This window comes from Falco punctatus (assembly GCF_963210335.1).
Source record: "Falco punctatus genome assembly, chromosome: 4".
NCBI lineage: Eukaryota > Metazoa > Chordata > Aves > Falconiformes > Falconidae > Falco > Falco punctatus.
The window spans coordinates 21,941,519-21,964,019 of NC_137583.1; the positions used below are offsets into that span (position 1 = coordinate 21,941,519).

At 43.0% G+C, this 22,501-nt stretch overlaps 1 protein-coding gene across 4 annotated transcripts in view; it reads left to right on the forward strand.

Annotated features, from left to right (window-relative positions):
* The window catches only part of LOC308062775 (contactin-4), a 357,825-nt gene that overhangs the window by 183,173 nt on the left and 152,151 nt on the right, over nt 1-22,501 (forward strand). For all 4 annotated transcript variants that reach the window (XM_080384699.1, XM_080384697.1, XM_080384696.1 and 1 more), the window contains one exon: nt 6,687-6,825. In XM_080384699.1, coding sequence (XP_080240825.1) covers nt 6,771-6,825 — 55 coding nt within the window. In that variant the 5' untranslated portion in view covers nt 6,687-6,770. The remainder of the gene's footprint in view (nt 1-6,686; nt 6,826-22,501) is intronic.

The window sequence follows — 22,501 nt, forward strand, 5'->3', positions numbered from 1 at the left end:
TATGAATTAGTTCCTCATGCTGCTCCCCTGGAATAACACTGCTTAATCTCTTTCACAGATAAAGCAATTTCCTTTAATTTAAGAGAAACCTTATTTATCTTTTATGTGAAAAAAAATACACTCATTGCTTCTGCCCCATGACCCCTTATGAAAGCCAGACAGTTTCTTTAACCTTCACTCACAGAAGATGGCTCTGTGCTACCATTCGGTGCCTTGGTCTGAGTGACTCCCAATTACCAGAATCTCAAGGTTATTGTTATTCCAATTTCTGAATCAGAGGGTGAAACAACCTTGCCTTGCAGCCAGCAGCAGCGGGACTGGACAATCCCAGTGTTTAGAAGTCTCTCCATCTCCTTCCAAATACTGGTGTTTCTGGAAGCAAGATATGTACTGTCTCTGCCCTCACTGTCTAGGTTGTTCTGGACTTAAATTTATCTTACTAATTGCTAAGGAACATCAGTAATGGATATTCTGCAGGCTATTCAGCCAGCCTGTAGCTGTGCTTCAGCTGGCCTTAGCATGACAAGAAGCTTTTCCTGAAGTCTAAACCTTAATCTTTTTTGCATATTGATTATTGTCACATCTGTTTGGGACATGGAACAAATGATTTCCTTCTACTTGCAACAGTCTTTTACATGTTTTAATACCATAGGTGTTTTTCTCTTCATTATTCTTTAGGCTAAGCAACTCCATTTGCTTTTATTTATAGGACATTTATAGACTTCTAATCCTTTGTGGTGTTCTTCTTTGGATGCTTCTGTTGGGGCAAATCTTTGACAAGCAGCATCAGCTCCTGGCTGTAGTACTGCATCTGGGGCTCCCTGGTGCGGGGTGGGGAGAGCGACAGGTTGCTTTCCTGGCAGGAATTTTCAGATTCAAAGGACCCACAAACCTGGTGTATACATCCCAGGCAGGGTTTTTGCTGCTCACAGTCCCAGGGCATGGCTGACATGTTCAGCCACGTGTGGATCAGTGCAGAGCAATCACCCAGCCGCCTGCTCCCTGGCATATGTTTGTGCTACTTAATGCAGCATCCTATTTACTGCGGTATGCAGCACTTGTCTCTTACAGAGATCCAGCCTTCTGTTTTAGTCAGCTTTTATGTCCAATTTGTCAAGGTGGTTGTGAATTACATTCACATCTTCAGAGGTACCTGCAGCCTCTTAGTGTCACCAGCAGACTGAATAAGCACATGTTCTCTGCCACCATTGTGATTAATAAAAATACTCAAAAGCATAAGACCAAAGACACACTCATTTTGACAGTGAACTTTCAGTAATTACTCTCCAGCTGTGGCTTTTCAGTAAGTTATATCTCCCCTTCAGTAAAGATACAGTATTTGCCTCTGGTGAAGTCTAAATTGAAAATTTCCAAAGTGATAAAATAGGAAAAACACCTGTCCTGCAAAGAGGACTGCAGGGGTGGGTTCAGATCACAAATAGACTGGCTGCAGGCAGCCTGTCCGCGTATCTGTTTTTAAAAATAAGCGGGTAATGTTGCCTACCAGGTAGTGAGCATGAGAAATTCATGTTGATGTTAATTCCTTTCCCAAAGTTGAAGTTTTCATATTCCTTCCTTCTTATAAAAGCAATTTGAGGGAAGTGTGGCAGGCGTACCGCACAGAGGGTGAGGTGAGCTGTGCTACCAGTGAACTCTGCTTTTGTGGATGTTTCTTTCCAGAGATGATGCCTCATTCTTTAGAGTATTGAGGGGCTCTAAAGCAGCTGATGTCCAGTCCATCTCATTGTGGTTATTTAAAAAAAACCACTGGGTGTGTTTTCCACTGAATGTGGTGGTGGTGGCATAAAAAATCAGAGTTGAAGTAAAGGGTTTAAAATCTTCTAAACTGAAATTATTTCACTTAAAAAGAACCATTTGTTTTTCAGTATTTCTCTGTTAACGCTGCTCCTTAAGTGTTAAAAACTTAAATGATCACGTGTTATAATGGCTTGTCAAGAAAACCAGGGCTTAACTCCTGCACTGATTGGGTCCTTAAAGTCCATAAACTTTGGGAAAGTGTTAGTGTGTTTGGAGAGATGGAAATGGAGAACAGCGTTTTGGTGTAGTTTTGCAGACTTCTTGTTAGGTACGTTACTAGGGCTTGTGAAGCACCTAGCAACCACATCATTGATAGATATAGATCTTTTTGTGCATGTGTATTAGAAGAAGGTATCTTCCCTCTTAGGGAAAAAGGTTTCTTTGGATCTCAGAAAACCTTCAGTGGTGACTTTTCTAACTTTTTTTGCATAGACAAGTTGAATTTGAGTTTATGCTAAACTTCCGTTTCCCAGGTTTTGCTGGAACTAGTCTTTCTAGACTCAATCTGCCATATGCATCCACTGCTGATGTTCTTGCATATGTTTGCCACAAGCCTTTGTCCTTAGACCTGTGAACATTTTGTGCTCTCAGCAGCTGTATGGCCCCGAGTTGTGTGTCACCGGACAGCACTCGGGTATCCCACAGCTCTGTTCTCTCTTCTGCATCCAAGCCTGAAGATTATTTTTATGATACTATACCTCTGTTTAAAAAGCTTGGTAATTCTTCGGAGGTTTTGACACCATGAATTAATGTCGCCATTCAGGAAAGCCGTGGATTCATGTGAGATGCTTACTCTCGCCCTCGGGTCGGACCCGTGGAAGTCGGAGGGGCTGGTGCCACCTTAAACTGAGCCACTCGCCTGTTAGTGCTCACAGTGGTTTGTGCTTTCCCTTAGCTCTTCCTTTGTGGAGGTGATTAAAAGATGCCTGTTGCTGTCTGTATGTGCAGCATGCTTCATTAACAGTGATTTATTTTGGAGTTTAGCAGAATTGGCACTGTGCAGCACACCAAGGGGCAGCAGGAAAATGTGAGATGATTGCTAAAATCTTGTTTCTTGCTGCTACTGCTGCAAAACTTGGGGGTCTTAGGCGTATTTTTCAAATTTTCCTTCACAATATAATAGTCACAAAAATGTGAATTCATATATTGAAAATTATACATACAAAAGTATTTTTCGTCTTCCAAATGCGTCCATATATCTTAGCCTTAGGCTTTTCATTTCTATTTTGTTTGTTTGTGGTTTTTTTAGAAGTGCTAATCATTAAACATCCAAATGAAATATTGACAAAAAGCTATGCCTGCTAACTTAGAAAAATTCACCACAAATATTTCTGCTGCGTGCATCTTTTTATTTTTTCCTCATACCTGACTGTAGTCAGAGCTCTTAGAGTCAACTTTCTTCGTCAGAATCCAATTACAAACAAAAGGTGCCTTTCAAAAGAATTTGCAGTGGATGCACTGCCAAAAGTACAGTTAAAAAGACATCTGCACATGTGTGTTGGCACTAGGTTTTCTAATGGGATGCACTTCCAAACTGAAGCACAGCCATCTCATTTTCATCTTGAAAAACAACCTGTACACTGCTGACACTATATATGCTTCCTTCTGGAAATAAAATATTAAACTTTGCAAGTTTTCAGGACTCTCATATTCTGCTTCAGAAGCAGCATGAGCGCCCCTGGGATTTTATAGTCAGAAAACATTTAGAAATAGGAAGGATCTTTTCAATTATGTATCTTCTGCTCATGCACAAATGTTGCCTTTCCTAAAGTTGTTGCCATAAAAAGTCAACGTGTTTCAACAGTTTTTACACCACTCTGAACAACGGGACTGCTGGTATGAATAGCAGCAATGTTTACGGGAAAACATTTTGAAGATTGGACTCACTCACATGTGAAATGGGGAACTATCACGAGAAACGGAATCACAGCCCTAGCTCGAATACCACCATGTTTTAACCTTAGGAAAATATTTTTAATGGTAATCATCTAACTCGCTTTTCACTACTTTTTATGCTAAGATAGGCATCGTTTCTCTTTGGGAAACTTCCCCTAACGTTAGCTTGCCGTGGCTGTATCGGTAACAGCCAGGGCAGGGGGGCTGGCAGCCAAGCCCCCAGTGCCCATTTCAGTGCCACTCCTGGGGCGGCTCTTGGGGAGCACCAGGGCAGTGCTGCTTCTGAAGCTTTAATATTAATCCAGCAACAGAACGATGTACGATCCCATATATTTAGAAAATATATGCTAGAACCTCTTCTAGCAATATACTGTAAGGTAATTATTACTGGGTATGTACTTTGGCTGCGTAAGCGCATGGAGTTGCCATTAGCATCGATGGAAATGCGCAGAGTATATATACAGTGCCACGTATAGACAGTCTGGTAATACCGTAAGTGACTCTTTCCATTCAGGTATCTGAATTTTTTTTTTTTGAACCGCATATGTGACCCTCTGCTGCCTGCTGATTATCTGGACCGAGTTTTGAATAACTAAATAATAGGGAGGACTTTCAGCTTTTTCACTGGACTTAATAATTAAATGTGCTGAATACTAAAAATGGATGTTTTTAGCATAGCTTTTATTTTTGGCTGAATGTAAGACCCAGCAATTGTGTCAAAACATCTTGGGAGGAAAGTAAGAGCCTAGCCTGCTATTTTTAATGCCCTTATAAGCTGAAGACTAATTTACATTAGGAATTTTGAAATCTTTTGTTATTAGTGTTTAAAATGCTTAGAGAAGCATGATTTCCCAAGTGGGGGAAAAAAAAAATCAGTTTGCAAAAACCACAAAGTAGCCAGGGTTTCTCCCAAAGGAGTGGTGAGTCAAGAGAGGCTCTGGTAAGAGAAGTTGCAGTGCAGTGGGGAAATGTAATAAATTGAAGGCTATCCAAGAATTTTCCTGCAGCTATGAAAAACTAGGAAATAAAGTACCAAAACAGCAGTATTGGTTCAAAGAGAGTACCAGGGATGTGATGCAAAGAGCCTTGGGACCTGCAAACAGGACAGCCGTCTCCATGGTCCTTCAGAGAAGTGTCTCTCATCCCCATTGAGTCTCCTGGCACGCCATCCCCAAAACCTGTGGAACTAGTAGAGGCATTGCGCTTGACTTTGGTCAGATTTGGGGGTTTATATTCCCATGTTTTTAACCGAAAGGCAGGTATACCGCTTCCTTGCCAGCAGCACTGCTTACAGACAGCTGAGGAGCTTCAGGCTGTTACTAACCCACATAGCAGGAGTGATTTTGGTCATCCCTCCTGCATGCTGGCAGCTTGCAGACGGGGCTGCGGGTGCTTTAGATTGGTTCCTGGCAGTAGGTTAAGTTGATAAGTGCTATACCTCTTGTGTTTTTAATTAGGTATCCAAGGCTGTAAGCGATTGTTCTGTTTCTGTCCCGCGTAGCTTATTGCAGAGGGCGAGGAGAATAATCGTGAAGCATTGCCTTGCCGTGTAATGAAGAGAAGCCTTATAAAGTGACACGATGGGCTTATTGATGGGACTGATACGTGGGAAAATGAGAACATGAAAGAATTTCAGCAGCTGCTGGTGAACACAAGTTCTATCTCCGATCTCACTTATACTAGTGTAAAATAAAGGGTGACTTGCCTTTGGTAGGAATTTGCTGTGTAGGTGCGCTTATAACCAGCAGAATTTGGTAGAGGAAACAGAGTATTTGTCCGCATATCAAGACTATAGAGGGTAAAAAAAATACATTTCTCGAGTTCGCTGTAAACACAGAGTAGCTGCCTAACTATGTCAATCAATATAAAAGTCCATGAAGACATTTTCCCTCAAAAAACTAATAATTAATACTCCAATCATTCACTTAAGTTATTAGTTTTCATTGATTAGTCCTTCCCACTAACCCCCATCTAGACTTATCAGTCTGTGAGAACAGCTGAACGTATGCAATTAATCTCTACCCCCTTCCAAGCTGCATCTTCAGAGGATAAAGATTCTTAGATTTCTCAGTGCATGGAACTTGACTTTATTAGAAGAATCTTAGCAATTTTAACTCACAAAAGCAAGCGGAGACCTCTCATGATACCCCTTCACATCCTGTTAGTCATGCCGTTTGTCTTGCAAGCGTGAAGGCCCCTTAACTTTTCCAGCCTTCAGTGATATGAATAAATTATAAGAATATGTGTCTGACTTGATTTATTTAATTTTAATATTTAAATGCCTGCTCTGGAGAAGGTTTCTTTCATAAAAGGAGGCATGTTTTTTCCACCTTGGGTTGCACTGCAGGGGGTACTTTGCAGTGATAAACTGAGGAAGTCTTCAAATTGCCTGCTCACAGATTTTAACTAGTTACAAGTTGTAATGGAGTGTGAGGAAATGATCAGGTCTGGAGATACTTTAAGGGATTTTTTTTTTTTTTTTTAAGATGTTTAGAGCAATCAGAATGGGGTGAAATGGAAAAGCATCCCTCTGACAAGCAACGTGGGAACATTTCCTAGAAAGTGTTGCCTGTGCAGAGATGTGTCCTTCATGTGCTGGGTGGTGTTTGTAGAGAAAATTGGATGTAATTCCCATAACTTTTCTCTTAACCATGATGTACAGGGTTCACTAATTACACTTCACTTACACCAGAGAGGCAGTGAGTGGATCTGCTGATGACAAATTCGAGAGACAGACAAAATCTGACTGTGCCCAAGATACAGGGTGACAATTCGTAATCCTCATCTGGTGCCCAGTGTACTCAGACGGTCACGTATCGCTCCTCAGAATGACTTTACATGGAATGTTTAAAAAAGTTTCTTTGTTGGTCTTCAGGTGCAACTTTCCCAGAAAGAATAAAAACAACTCTACCAACAAATAGAAGGAGCGGCAATCCTAAATCTCCTTGTAATCTGTCTTTTCTTTTTTACAGATTAAAGGTTGCCTAAAATTTCCAAGGAGCCCCGTTCTCTTCTGTAGTCACTGGGCTGGTCTCCTCTGACCCGGGAAGCTGAAGATGAGGTTGCTATGGGAACTGCTCGTGCTGCAATCATTCATGGTGTGCTTTGCAGGTACAGCGTCATTTCAAAACTTTTGATTTAAGAATGCCACTGTATTTGACACCAATGCAAAAATGGGCTGCACTTTATATGCCAGTGATAAAATGGCAAAATAACTCCCTGCTCCACGGCTGGTGTGAGGGAAGGTTGCTGAACGGATCAGGTTGATGCTCTGAACAAGCTCCTTTTACTGTTGATCAGTATCTCCACAGTAAAAGCACAGTGTTTCAGAGGGCTGCTCCCTCATTTCCAGTTCAAAGTTGCTGTTGATGGAAGTTGTTTTCAGTGTTCTGTGTTAAGCATTTCAATGCTCAATTAAACCTACGTGGAGTATAGCTTTATATCACATTAAAACGGTGTTACACTACAGCTAAAACCTCGCTCCATTTAACAAATAATTAAAATAACATATTTTAGCAATATAACCATCTTCTGTAACTGCCCCTGTGTAACCTTTTCTTCCCGGAGAGCTGCAATGTTTTGAGCATTCCCAGCAAAATGAGATTTCCAAGGAACGTGCCCTTTTTCTGGAGCTGAAACAGTTCTTGAAGACGTTCCAGATTGGCAGAGGGTCACCAGAGCTCGCCCCAAAGCCACGCTGACCTTCTTGTGTGCAGGGAGTCACTTGCAGGTGACTGCTCAGCGAGCGGGGGGCGCCGGGCTGTAGTCACCCCCCGTGCCTCCTGGCGGGTGCTGCCATCACCCCAGGGCTGCTGAAGACTCTTTCTTTACAATTCAGAATGTGTCCTCCTTGACTTGGTGTTATTATTCTTTAACATGTATTTTGTTCTGAGGAGGGGTGTGTGTTATGTTTTAATTAATGTTTATGTCACCTTGGTGTTCGTCTGGATTGCTCTAATTTATTTGCTGCTTGGTGCTCAGTGTTTTACTGCTTTGTTTAGTAACTTGTGCTTTCTTCCCTTTTATATGTGCACATTGTCAGGGTACTTTCTCAGCATTTTAAGTAACAGCAAACTACTTACAATAGTGTTTACTTTCTTCTGCTTAGCTCTACTGAACACAAAGCCACTTTTATTCCGGTACTTACGGGTACCTATTTTTGAAATTTGGTTCCAAGTCTTTCGAAATGTGCTATGACAGTTTCTGAGCTGGCAGAAAATTGGATGCAGAGACATTCTGCAATGCAGTGCCACACGTGCTTCAGGAATTGCAACCCTAGAGAAGTTAGACTGTGGGAATACATGAATTATGGCCCTCTATTTTAAGCAAATCAACAAAGCAGTGGGAAAACAAAAGCATGATTTTTTTTTTTTCACTGTGATTTCTATACTTAAAAGATATATTGGAAAATGTCTAGGGTCAGCAAAAATAAAGCTTCAGGAGAATATGTGTGTGGGGGGGAGGGAGTTCCTTATCTCTTACATCTGTTTTTTAGAAAAATGCATTTCATAAGCACTGGCCTTCCCCACACCCTTCTGCAACAGCACTTTTTCTCATCTTTGCAGTGCACTGAGTATCTTCAGGGCACACCATCAGTGTGTCTGTCCCACGGAGCAAGATTTGGCCGAGTTACAGGGAGAGGAGCGCTAAAAGTTTTGTGCGAGTTTTACATTAGGGGATGAGTGTGGAAATTGTTTCATTTTGCTGAAGGATGTGGTTTGGTCCGGCTTCTTTCGACAAGATTTGGAAGTGTCCGTGTCTGCCTGCGAGCTGCACGAGCTGCAGGTGTGGAAGGGATTCTGCTGCACGAGCCATGGTGTTACCACGGAGCAGGGCTAACTCGGTCAGGCGCAGTGCTGTTATTAGCCAGCGCGCTCAGGATGCTTCCCAGACACGTGCAAGTGTTTCGTGTAGCGCTGTGGTGTTATGGACTATCCAGATCTGGCTCTTAAATATTCCAGAATTAAGGAGGAAACTGTACTGGATGCCTTGCGTTGTCTTGTTCTGCATCGGTGCGCTCTGCAAGGCAGGAGGGGGTGACCCTGAGGTAGTTAATTTTAGTAGCTGTGATTTAGCAGCTCCATGCAAAAGGCACAAAGTGGTAAAACATCAAAGTTCATAAACAAACCTTCAGCCCTTCTTCTTTTTTATATTTTTATGTTCAACTTTTTTTAAAAAAAAAAACTAGTTTCAAGAGGCTTGTTTGCCTCTGCTAGCATATACGCTGCTCTTGGAGAACCTCCAGTGTTGATCCCAAGGGAAGAGCTGACAGGAGCCTGGGAGCTTCCCAAGCTTTCTCCTGCCCAGCAGCAGGGAGGTGCAGGGGAGCCTGGGGCTGGCCCTGCTCCTGGGGCACTGCTCATCCCGCTGCCCTGCGTGGTGGCTCTGCTCTAAGCCTGCCCCGCAGGGATGGAAATTGTCCTTCTGTCTACAATAGGTTGCTCTTCTCTGAAATTCTTAAGTTCTAAGTTAGGAAAAAAAGCTAGGAAGGAATATTTTGTTTCGTGTTGCTCAAATTACTGAGCCATCCTTAAGAAAAAAAAAATTAATAATTGAATTATGCAAAGAAAAAAAAAGTAAAAATAGTATGCAGAAAAGTTATCTAACAACCCTCCGTAGTGCCTTGTGGACCCTCAAATGATTGGAAAAACTCTGCTAAGTATTGAGTTACCTGTGAACATAAGCTTAAAATGACGTACTTGTGTTTAGTTCTGCCAACCAGTGTCGGGCACCGAGCCCAGGTACCGCGTCGCTTCCCTGTCCCTGCCACAGTACAGCCCGGCTGGTGGGGGATGAGCTCTTTGTGTGTCGCCCTGTCAAAACGCTGCAAAAATGCTGCGTGGAGGCGAGCACCCTGCCATTGCCCTGCGGCCGTGGCCCCGTCACCCTTCGGGGACAGCCACAGGGCTCCAGCTACTGCCAGTCCCAGCAGCTACTTCAGATTGATTTTTTTTTTTTTTTTTTTTTTTTTTTAAATGAACATCTGCTCACTGGAAACGGCATGAAAACTTCCAAACTCGTACCAGCCAAGCCATTAAACAGCTGTCAGACCCGCAGCACTGAGGGTATCCAAACGTGTGGTTAAGGGACCAGTTACCCACTGCCGTCAACGTGCCGGGAGCCAACAGCCGTGCAGAGCTGCTCACCGTCCGCCCAGGATATTGCTATTGATTTTGTCTGCTGGGTGTTCAGGTACTGCGGTTCTTCACAGGAGGATAAAACACTCGGGTAGAAAGCTAGATCAATCCCGGGGCGTACTTAAACCAGCTGCCTAGACGTGTGGATCTGCTAATCATTTCGGGAGGTATCCAGCCTCCCTCACAAGGCAGCAGCACTGCTAAAGGTATTTCTGAGCATCCCACCCCCTTTTAATCCGTAACCCAGTGTTGGGGGATTTTTTGGGATCCCAATTTTGGGACCATATTTTTCAGACTACTTTTCTCACTGGCTGTTCTGAGGTCATACTGATAAAAATTAACAGTGCTTTCCTTGGGCTCAATAGTCATTACATGTCAGTTCTGGGTTTCTGACTATGTTTTCAGGAGTCTTTTCTTCAGGTGTCAGCTCTGGGAAGCAGGAACTTCAAATTATTCCTTTGGTACCAAATTTGTTAGGGCTCTCAGATTATTTAAATAGCCGGTGTGGTGATAACTTCAAGTTTTGTAGAGGAAGATGAAAAGCAGAATAGGCTGTGAAAAACAACACGCAGCTCGTTGAGTCGTGACTTTGCTCTTGGGCAGCCCCACGTAGCTGTCGCATCCCCTGAAAGGTGTACGTGTGCCGCCCGGGAGCAGCGATGGGGACCAAACGGCATCGCACAGGATGAGCCGAACAGACCTGCGCTAATGAAGATGGGACATAGTCCGTATGCCTCTAATGTGCTGGACAAGCAGGGAAGGAGATTTTCTGTATTTTTGTGACTCTTATGCAATTCTTCGCCTCATTAACTTCCTGTAGCAGTGAGTTTCACTGTTGAAGTCATATTTGCATGTTAACGAGCGGCAGCCGCATAGATGCGTTAGCTGTCTGAGCATGCATGTGCATATGCATATTTTATGAAGTAACTTAACCATGAAGGTCCGCTCGTATTTTGACAGAAAACAAAAAAGGAACCTAGTAGCTTTGGAGAAGCATTTATGGTCTGCTGTCATGCGTGTGCCTGGGCTCTGGCTTGCCCTCCTGCCCTGACATGCCTCACTGCTCTGGTTCCTGGCCTTCTTGTTCTTGCCGATTAAAAAGAAGGATCTGTGCTCACAACAAACGCACCAGCCAGCAAGGCTCTCCCTCCTTTTTTTCTTAGCAAGCACCACGTAAATGCAGTAGCTTCAAAAAAACGGTCTGTCTTGTGGCTCTACAATACTTGTGTTGCACCCAGTGTGCTCCGTCAGAGGGACAGCGTGGCTGTGCCGCACGCCTGGTGCGGGGGCTGAAGTCACTCCAGAAAGCACAAGCCAAAACACAGAATCTGGTATTTGTTTTACACCGATTTGAATGAATAAGAAAACACGGTTCTTTCTCTCCGCTAAATTGGCTTCTTCGTGAAAGCCCTCAGCTGTGTGAGCCTTTGTTTTGCAACAGATTAAATGGCTTGCACAAAGATTGCTGGCAATTGTTTAGTGAAACGTGGAAGGTGATCCAAAAGATACCTGTGTTGCTCCCCCGAGAGTGGTTTGCATCAGTCACTCTGCACTTTCTGCACATAGCTATACTGTGCACATAGCAAAAGCTAGCTGTGCGGTGTAATATATATTAATATGTATATATATAAATATATATATATAATTAGATATTAGCAGTATTGCCTCTCACATCTGAAAAGGTAGGATGAATTAATGTGGAGAAGACCACGCGTGCAAAATCTGTACATCGTTCCAGCCGTCAGAACCAGGGTTGCAGTGGCATTTTTTACTGGCTGTTATTACAGGGAAGCCTGTTGCTGGTGTCGTGATACCCCAGAAACACCTGCAATTAATTCTTCAAATCTAGGGACAGCATCATATTTTTCAGTACCAAATTCTGTCATATTTTTTATTAAGGTGGAACAAAAGCATTTTTTCACCTTCTATCTGCTGAAAAATGCAGTTTTAAAATGCAGAAATAGGCATGTGATAGCAAAGTGAGAAGAAAAAAAAAAAAAAAGGGAAATATTTCTGTAGAGCTTATTTCCAGTGTGGTGAGGTTTAGGGTGGGGTTTTTTCCCCAACAGTGTTTTTTTACAGGAAAATATCCTTAGAAATGCCTGTCCAAGCATTCTTTCTTCTTTTGTCACAAGTTGATACAGCATAACCAATACCTCAGCAGTGGTTCAGACCAGAATATTTATAGCATGGCTATGTAATTCGGGGGGGGGGGGGGGGGGGGACGACACACGGGACGACACAACTAATACATAGTCAAGTATTTTCCATTGTTAGACAAAAATCACCATAACCGATATTAATGCATTCCAATGAAATCAGGTATCCAGCTCTATGAAAAACTAAAATTCAGAATTCATACAAATACGAATATTCACAGGCCTGTTTGAATTTTTGCTTCTATCTAAGTAGATGTAGGTTACGTACAAAAGAAATTCTGCTAATTTCATGTCTGAATATGAATAATTAAACCAGGAAGTACTGTTCTACATATTAAATGACAGTCTTCTATAAACAATGCAGCAATTCAATTTGTTCAATGTTTTTTCTGGTGCTGTGTAGTTCCCATGACTGACTGGTGCTTTGATGTTAGTGGGTAGTTGGAAAATGATTAATATGTTGCTGTTCCATGATTAATTAATTTATATTTTGGTCAGTTCTGCAGCACTTTGCATTTCTGTACCCGACTGCCTAATTAATGTTTGTATAGCACTTGGAAGAGATAAAGCACCGAATGACTCCTATTAATATAATCACTTCCCAAACACAACCCAGCCCTTGGCGTCACGGCACTCGGTATGCTGCGGCTGAAGCTCGCTGGGGAAGGCTTTGCAGTTGAGATCTGGCTTGCCCTTCATGTTTTGGTTTTGTTGGGTGTGGTTTTTTTAATTACTTGAGGAGGTTTTGGCTCCCTGTAAGCTCCTGTAATTTCAAATGCTGAACGCCTGCCTGCCGATGGAAAGTTCTGAATTAACTCCTTGTTTTGCATTGCTTGTGTGTGCGGCTTTTGCTTTACCTATTGAACTGTCTTATCTCAACCCATGAGCCTTCTCACTTCTACCCTCCTGATTCTCTCCCCCATCCCACTGGGGGCAGTGAGCGAGCGGCCGCGTGGGGCTGGGTTAAACCATGACACCGTAGCAGTGGGTGATGCGGTCACAGGAGCATGGTGACGTAAGACCACCATGTGCTGGCTGCGAGTTGTAGGTTTTCCACTGAGAACTGAATACCTAGCACAAACCTTGCCATCTGAGCAAGGGCGCTGCTGGACGTTGTTGCTGTGAGTGCACTGGTCTTCCCTTGGAAAAGTTTTTAAAAGCTGCCTAGGAGTGTGCTTTAAATTGTCAGTAAAAGTCAGTGCTGAATAGTTAACTCCAGCAGAGGGCTTTGGACAAGTACAAGGCTGCCCTTGGCCACAGCTGGGGCTGGCTGTTGCTAGCAGGAGAGGACAGTAGATGGTGGGATGGAGAGAGGTCATGCGGGCAAAGGTACAGGTCACTTTTGGTGGGGGATAGCCCTTGCTGTGGCAAATCCTGTAAATTTTTTAACAGTGGTGGAATTGGATTTTATCCATTTCCCAGCAGTGTCTGGACTGCAGTGTGGCGTTAAACTCCCCAAGACTATTAAGCATCTCTTTGCCTCTGGTGTCAGCTCGCCCTGGCCCATGCAACATTGCTGCCTGTTGAATACGGTTATACTGATCTGTGTTAAAGGTGCTTTTGCCATGTCAAGGGACGATTTTGCTGCAGCTGGCAGTTGTTAACAGCACATGCTTTCTAAAAGGCTTTTGGGGTAAGAACAGGTGTAAGTGGTAGAGCGAAGGCAGTGCTGTTACAGTTTGCTGTGGGTACTGTTTGGCAGCGTGGGATGCTGAGACACGCTGTGGAAGTGATGCAGGAGCTGGCAGAGGTCTGTCCCTCCCTCAGGGATTGTGCTGGGGTCCCAACGGAAAATAGTTTCCTTGTATTTTCTGTGGCTGATCAGAGCTCGAGTGTCTTGAACTCTCACCAGAAAACATTCCCCTAATGTCAGGGAACAGTTGCGCAAACCGTACAATTAAAATACTCATTTCAGTTTGGGACAAAAAGTCAAAGTAAGGTCCTTAGCATCTCTAAGGGCATCTGCCCTTGTCTTCCTCTCCCAGCCTGTCGAAGTTCGCTGTTGCCATGAAAACTCTCCTGAGAAACTTCATCTGGCTGTTTCTTCTCCTTCCATAATGCCGCCCTGTTGCGCTTCCTGGGCAAGCCCTGCCTGTCTCTAAGGGTGGGCAGGAGGTTCCTTAATATAGATAACGTGTGAACGGAATTAAATGGGCTGTTGAGGTGACGGCAGTGGTGATGGGTGAAAACCATCAAAATGACTCCTGTGAACATGGTGCTACATATTATTGTACAGAGGTTTGAAGCCAGAGGACGTGTAATTCTAGCGCTGGAGTGACTGAAGCTGGAGAAGGAGAAGAAACTTCAGAGGGGAAGAGCTGATGAAGCTAAGAGGGCACGGAGACAAGAATAATTAGACCTGAAGTGGGCAAAAATTCATTTAAACTAAAACCAGAAGACTTTTAGCCACCAAAATGAGATTTCTACAGTATCGCTCAGCTGTACATAGTTGTAAAAGAGAGCAAAGAAAATGCATGTGATGATGTGTAATTTATGTTTATTTAGGGATTAAGTGGCAAGTTTTTCTGTGATTGTGGGGGATTTGACTAAACCTCGCAAGAAGTCTGTACCCGTTTTACATTCCTAATCTGTCAGCAGTGAAGCCCTCGCTAGATGTGACCTGACTCTGATTTAGGCCATCATTTTCCAAATTATAAATTTAGAGATGTATCAATGCAATTTTCTCATTTCTCTTTCACATGCAGATGATTAGGTATATTATGCTTTTCTGTTTAACTTGCAAGTCCATCTGGGCAAGTTTAATTACATGTTTCTCAAAAATTATGGAGGTAAGATGATGCACTTTAAATAAAACAGAGACTATACAGACATTTTTGTAAGCAGATGTTCCAACTATCTGGCTGTGTATTGATCCCCCGTGCGTTTTGTAGGATGCCTTTTTTTCAATTTAGCATCTTTGCATCTGAATTAGTATGTAGGTATTGAAATTAAATTTCATTTAGGGAGTTGGAAAAATACCTACTTTTGCAAGCATCTATCAAATTAGGGAGAATATGGACCCAGAATTCTTTATTGCCAGTAGAAGTGAAGTTTTATGGCAGGATTTCAGGTGATTGGTCTATTGCTTTATAGGTAAAATACTATATGATTCTTAGAAAATCTAAATATTGTCGGAAAGGGACCTCATTTTGTCAAGGTTTGGGTGGTCATTGAGAAGAGCAAGAAGGTGAGGGATGCGGTGCGGTGCAGAACCTGCCAGGGTGGGTGCTGGAGCTTGGGTTTGGGTACGGTTTAGGCAACGGCACCTGTGTGTGGCCTGAGAACTGCGGTGTGGGGCTACGGTGTGTATCCAGAAATCATGATCAATGTATTCATTGCATGCGAGACGCTGTTCTCCCACATCTTCAGATTTAGTTTTGGAGCTTGTGTTTACGGCTGTTTGTCTTCAGTTGCTGGGTAGGGTCTGGCAGAACCTGCCTCTGCGTAAACATTTCATCCCCTGACGCTGCCCTGCATAGGTACAACATTTCTTTCTCTTTTCTCCACACTTTTGTGGGTATTTTCATCATTTAGAATATCAACAGAGCCGCTGGGGGAGCCATTAGCTTCCACACAGGCTTGTGGGGTTAAATCCCGGGGGTTTGCCTCTGCCCTTACCTGTGCAGCGGAGCATTAACTGACTGAAAATGATGTTGGCAGCGATCATTATTATTTGGATAAAGGTCTTTCAGCTAAGCAGCAATCAGGAGTGATCATCCAAACGGAATAGAAGGGGGAAAGGGTCAATTCAACTTTGATAATTACCGCACTGTAAATGCGGGCAATAACAGAATTACCCTTTACTGATGGCTGAATATGTAAGTAGGCTGGCAGAGCATTGCTGGCTGGCGTCACCCACAGCAGAGCACGGGGTCTTTTGCTACGTCTGCGTGTTTTTGTAGGGTCTCTGGCAGAAAAGCACATCGCCTTCTGCAGCTAGGCACTGGTTGTCGCCAAGTGCTCCAGGTCTTACAGGATTTGGGCCATTAAATAGAACAGATGTTTATGTATTCCAGAAAGTTTGTGCTCAGAGTCAGTCTACGGCAAATAAGTGGGCTGCTCGCTGCTCGCAATAAATACTGCTTTTAATGAATAGATTATTCTATGGTGCAGCTCATTCATCTGAATGTTGGTTAATGCTAGTTTATTGAAGCGTTTGTCAAATGCTGTGACAGTCTGTGCTCTGAAATTAAGGATGTGCTCATGACAGGCTGCACTGACTCATTAGTGCAAGTTTTAGAAAAGTTTTCCTGTATGTTACAATGAAAAGCGAAACGCACATTATCACATCAGTGCTCCGATTTGTTTTTCCTTATGTATTTGAACATGTTATTTTGCGATAAAGTATTTGTATTTATCTTCATAAATCAAACCAAGACATGATTGTTAAATAGTCTATCGTATTAATTAGGCTGTGCAAGCATTACAGCCATTTATAACTGAGTACTGAAGAAGCTGCTAATCAATGAGACAGGCAACTAATTAACCAGCCAACAGTCAGCATCTCCAGCTGAATTTGGTGACTTTAAACTTCATTGAACTTTTCAGGTGTTCACAAAAATATGAAAAATATACCTATCTTTTCATATATTGATGGGTCTTAATTCTGCTTTTCTGAATTTAGGTGTATAAGGATTGCATCTGTTTTAAGGGAAGCTGAATTTATAAAGCATCCCATATCTATATTGCATAGTTGAAAAGGAAAAAAGTAGTACATCTGAGAAAGCCTTGCTTGAACTCTGTCCAGTGTGTGTTGGGTACAGCAGAACGTTAGATGGCTTCCTCTTTCTGTCTGGGATGCCTGCTATAGCGTCTTTTAATTCATACCTTCTAAGCCTTCATGGCTGCAAAATAGATCCCTGACAAAGTTCAGAGTATTATCGTTGTTTTCACTGGTGAAAAGCAGATAATACAGTGGGTGTTCAGTGAGACTTGGAAGAATAAATTATTTCTGCCCCTGCAAGCTTGCTGTCTGTGTAAACAGACAACATGAAACGCCTGCTGAGAGCCAGATCAAACTTTATTCCTGTAGCATTCGCTGCTCTTCCATTTTTCATATGGTCGGTGTGAAATGGCATTTTCGCTAGGTTTGTGCTGTGTGGGCTTTACTGGAACACATCTGAAGGAGGACTTGAAAGAAGGCACGTTGATAGTTGGGCTTTCTGGGATATGAAAGCAGGGAGTAATGCAGAAGACACAGCAAGATAAAAAGGGGCTGGAGGCAGCTGGATGCACGGGTGGAATGAAGATGAGAAATAATGCGCTTCTTCAGCTACTGAAAAATTGTTTCCAAATTCTGGGTGTCAAGTAACCTGTGTCAAATTGTCTTTTATAATGTCCCTTAAAAGGGGTATTACACATGAAATAAAATAATGGTGCTGAGCTTTACTGCTGAAGTCCAGGTTGTGGTGATCTGGCAATAAATTGAAGCATTGCGTTCTTTTACCTCATGCATTTGTCACAATTTTGTGATCCCCTTGAATGCGTAACATAGATCCGATGCCTGTACGGTGCCAGTGGTCCTCAGCCTTCATTTTGGTTGATGCAAGTACACTGTGACTGTACGCAGAGGAAGTAAATACAGGCAGCTCTTAAACTGCAAACAAATTGCTAAAGGGGATAATACTTAGTGCCACTAAAAAAAAAAAAAAAAAAAAAAAAAAGTAGGAAGAAACACTTGAGGAGATGTAAGCTTCATTCTTGTGTTTTCCTTCCTGAGGGAAGAAGAATCTTTGAAAGAGGCAGAGATGTGAGACCAGAGTGCTGGCGGAGGAGTGGTGCACCTGCCAGGATAGAAATGATGGCTAACGTGACAGCCGTGGCGGAGTGATTGAAAGAGACTCCCAGAAATATCTTATGGGCATCAAAACAGAAAGAGTTGGGAGTCTGAGGCTTGACAGGGTCTTGAAGGACAATCCAAGGGGTCCAGCTCTAACCAGGGCATCTGGTTGAGACTGAGCTGGAAGATGTTTTTTTGTCTTTGTGTGTATGTTTGCATGTGTTGGCTCTCTTGAGTCCCTCTAGGTTAGGAACTTTAAAGTACTTATGGAGAAAAAACAAGTCTAAAAGGGAGCACAGCACATAGTCAAGCTTGTATTGAAATATGTATTCCTCAACTGGAATAAAAATGCTCTCCATAGCAATATAAAGATGATGCCTCTCCTGAGTCAGGAAGCCCAGCTGCAGTTCTCCAGTCAAGCGGCCAAGAGCAGTTACCAGCAGTGGCTGCATCTCTCAGTTTATAGATTGCAAACCCCATGCAGATCCTCAGGTTTTTCAGGCATGAGAACGAGCAGTGATGCTGGGCAGCACAGGCGTCCACACTCCCTTTCTGGGGTGAGGGAAGCTTCTGGGTCCTTATTAATCTGTGCTCACTAATGCCAGCTACTCATTTCTAAATATGTTAGCTAATTGCCAGGATGTATAACATTTGCTGCAAGGCGTTTTCTTACTTTCAAGATCTTAATAGCATGGTACATGTTATAAAGCCTGTATCCTCTTGGTGAAAAGCACAGGTTGTCTCTGTATTTTCTCAGTTATTACAATATCCTTGCGATAACATTCTTCAAACAACTAATTGGAAAATAATCTGCATCAAATTTTCCAAAATTTATTAATATTGACTTTGCTTCATCAAGTTTAACAGTCACGTTTCTTGACCTCTACTGCATTTCTGCATGAACTTGTGTGTTTTCTTTTTTCTGGGTTTTGTTGGTACGTTCATGTACTTCGGATAGAATCTGGAAGTTATTCCCTAATGAAAGGCAAGGAAGTGACATGCCATCAGTTAGCGGGAGGAGAGAGAGCCTAGCACTTTCCCATGTAAATTATGTGAATCCTGGATGTGAGCCAGGCATTCATTTTGTTAAAATGGGGTTTGATAATTGAAACTAATTTAACATCGACCCCATTAAGTTGCATTTTATTGCTCATTTAATATGCCTGTCTCACAAGCTCCCAGAACTAGGAAGCAGCTTTGTAACGTTGAGTTTATAATTTGTCAAAGCTCCAGCCGTACAGGTACATGTTGCGTTTGCTCTGTAGGATCAGCACCACCGTGTGCAACAGATGTTCTGCCGATGTTCGGTCAACGGGGTATCTTTATACGGAGCTGTGTATCAGCAGGCACTTGGGATCAGTGCTGATGGGAGTGGGTTTAGTTGAACAGCTTGAGTTTGTGCAGATTTGCTGCGGAGAGACCCTGGCTTCACCTGGAGAGCAGGGTTGTGGATGGTCCAGCATTGCTGCCTGCAGGGCCCTGCATCACCTGCACCGCTTGAGAAAGAACAGGTTTGACAGACCTAACAAATAACCCCAATAGTGCAAGTCATTATATTGACTTGTCAAAGAATGCCAATTTAAATCAGCTGAGGAGCTGGCTCATTATGCTTTAATGATGCAGGATTTCAATGCTTTGCCATCCTGTGTCTGATTTCCTCCATCTTAATGTTCTTTTGCACAATTTCTGTATTTCACCACTAGCTAAATACTTGCTGCAACGTACGAACCACTAAATAATCTCATAATTGGTTAGCACCCCTTTTGGTGCTAATTGCAGTGCACACACACTAGGTGATGGTTACTCGAACACAGTTGTATTTCTCAAAACATCAGTGAGCAAAAAAAGGTCACAGGGCAAGAAAACACAGACATGTGCAAACAGCTGTGATGGATGTTTGTTTACAAACATGTTCTCTTCTGCAACTGCAGCTGCAGGAGCGGTGCACGAATGATCAATTACGGGAGCTTTACCCTTGTGAAATGGCAACAAGAGAGAAGCAGCAAGAGTGTGCCTGGGTTACATCATGGGGCCGGGGACAGGCAGCGGAAGGCACCGAGCTGTACATCAGCGTGCAGATGGGAACGCTGCAAACCACACCAAAGTCACTCAAAAGGGAGCTGGAGCTAGAAGGTGCAGCTAATGCTACTGCATGTGTGCAGTACAAACTAGGTAGGAATGTGTGGAACTATTTAAAATTATACCCATGTCAGAAAAGCACTAAAAGAGGCATTCTGCACTCAGTTTTAGCTGCTGCTTCGTAATCCAGACGGCACTGAAAGCACGTGGCTAATATCTCCTTTCTTAAATGTACATGTGTGCAAATGAATATAAAGGCCACGAAACCCATGTGAGGCAAAGCATACCATTCGCTATCATACCACAGCAGCGTTGAACAGGTACTACTCACATTAATTAAAATGCTGCAGGGTGCAGGAAAGTGGACACACAGATGTGCTGATGAACGATGTAGAGCTGATTTGTACAATCACAGTGCTTCATCAGCAGGAGCTGGTGCAGGGACTTGTCTGTATTTGGTAGTCTCGGTGTTGAATTGTTGGATCACATTGTATTTCTTTTCACCCAAACCCAGTAAATTCTGTTCTGGAGTAGGAATGACATAGAAAATCAATGAGATCCTGCTTGAAAAACAAGATATTCTTTCTCCCTCTACGAATGTCCTCAGGAATCAGATCAAACCCAGAGAGAGAGGAAGCAGGTCAACCTTGTCTTCGGCACACCAATGCGTTTAGTGTTTAGAGCATCCTGAGCAGATTCAGAAGTCGGTACAGCCCAGAGGCAGGAGATGCAGAAACCATGGGCAGGGCTGCAAGGGTTTAAGGACCAACTTCACATGAGCCCACAGCTGCAAACATCTGTAGCATGTGCCAGTGGACTACAGCATATCAGGGGGATGAAGTCCTGGTGCTGCAGCACTGCTTGGGAAGTTTGAAAAGGCCAGGAACTGCCTGACCAAGCTGAATAAAAGCACAGGAGATGGGCATCTGACCTGGGATTTGGGGAAGAGAAATCTTCACTTTAGCCTTCAAGTACTGTAGTTATTCGTGGAATTAAAGATGTTCTAACAACATTGTTATGGGCAGTAATGGTCCAATTGCTGTTTTCTCATAATTATTTTTTTTAGTGGTGTTGACTGAAACTTTTAAAGTTTTATTTGAAGTCACAATTTCAGTTTGTTCTGACACTTACTGGACTTGGTGTTTCTGTGCAGGTGTGGTTGTGCTGGTTTTGAAACATGCTTGCAGTGTACCAAACGTGCTTACAGCGTTGGTTTTTCTCGGTGGAAGAAGCTAAATGTGCCTGTTGGTGTTTGACAGGATTGATTTGTGAAAGGTTGTTAGCCTGCTAGGTCTCTCACGTTGGAGTCAGCAGTAGCATTCACAGTTCTTGCAAAGTGTTGTGTTTAAAAAGACAGCACAGGCTTTTAACACTTTTAATTTTTACTTTCCTTAATGTGATATCCAATTATTGGTAGAACTCAACCACCCTTTTTATTTTGAAGTTCTCTGGCATTTTACTGCTTTCTTCTAGAAGTATTTAGGGGAAGACGTATGAAAATATAGTACTTAAGTCCTTGGTAACTGCCGTAATGTTATGTAATTTAAGGGATGTCGTAACATAACTTAAAAAAAAAAAGGTGTTTTTAATGTGTGTTAGCTGATAAAATGTGCCAGTCCAAATCAGTGAAATTACAGGAACCAAGATCTTGGTGTGCTTACTAATTAGCAGGACAGAGATTCTGGCAAAAAGTTTCCTGTAGGAAAACTGAGGCCGAAAGGCTGAAGTTTTGCATTAATGTTTATCGTGCATTTGTCCGGTTTAATTCTTGGTATTCTTCTGAAGCTTTTTTTGTGTATGTATGTGAAAGAAATTGAATTACGGCATCTGGAAGTGCTGCAGAGAGCTGGAGGGGCTCTGGGTATTGGGATGCAGTGGCCGGAGGGCAACTCTGGGTTTTGGGCTCTGGTCCCTCCTGCCTGTGCTGGTAGCGCAGGTTGTGCCATCCCTGGTTCTCAGCGTGTCCCATGGGCATGCGGACAGCCCACCTCAGGAGGACCTTGAGCCCAGGTGCCTGCAGCAAGGCTCTAAGTGGACACACGAAGCAAATTCACAGCTCGAGAACCCCCTTGCTGTGCGCTGAGCCTTGATGTGCGTACCTGCGGGCTGCCTTGGCTGCCCCTGGCAGGGCCAGGGAAAAAACAGGGGGAAACAGCAAAGCATTTCCCACCGCTTTGCTTAGTCATACTCGAGGACACAGAGGAAGCCTGGCTGACATACTCTGCAGGAGTTAGGTCTTGCCCCTTGCGGTTGCCGTTTATTGTGAACAGGAGAATGTAGTAGTTTAAAAACTATTTGAGTTGACTCAAAGACTGTAGAAGACCTCGTGTAAACTCATTAGTTACTATGCAGCTGCCCACATAGCATTTAAAGTAATAAAAAATGTATTAGTTTCAGTATGTGAATGTATTAGTATCCACTCTGTACTTAAATGAAAAATGTCTGAGCTAAACCATATGGATGTATTACCAGCATCTCTGCAGCTGTGTAACCCTAACCTTGAGCTATCCTTCATAATTAATAAATCTAAAATATACAGTAAATGCTGCAAACTACATATACAGACTTCAAGTGACAAAACCCCCTAAATTTCTGCATCTATTTTCAGTGCTCATCTATAGCAGTACAAGGGC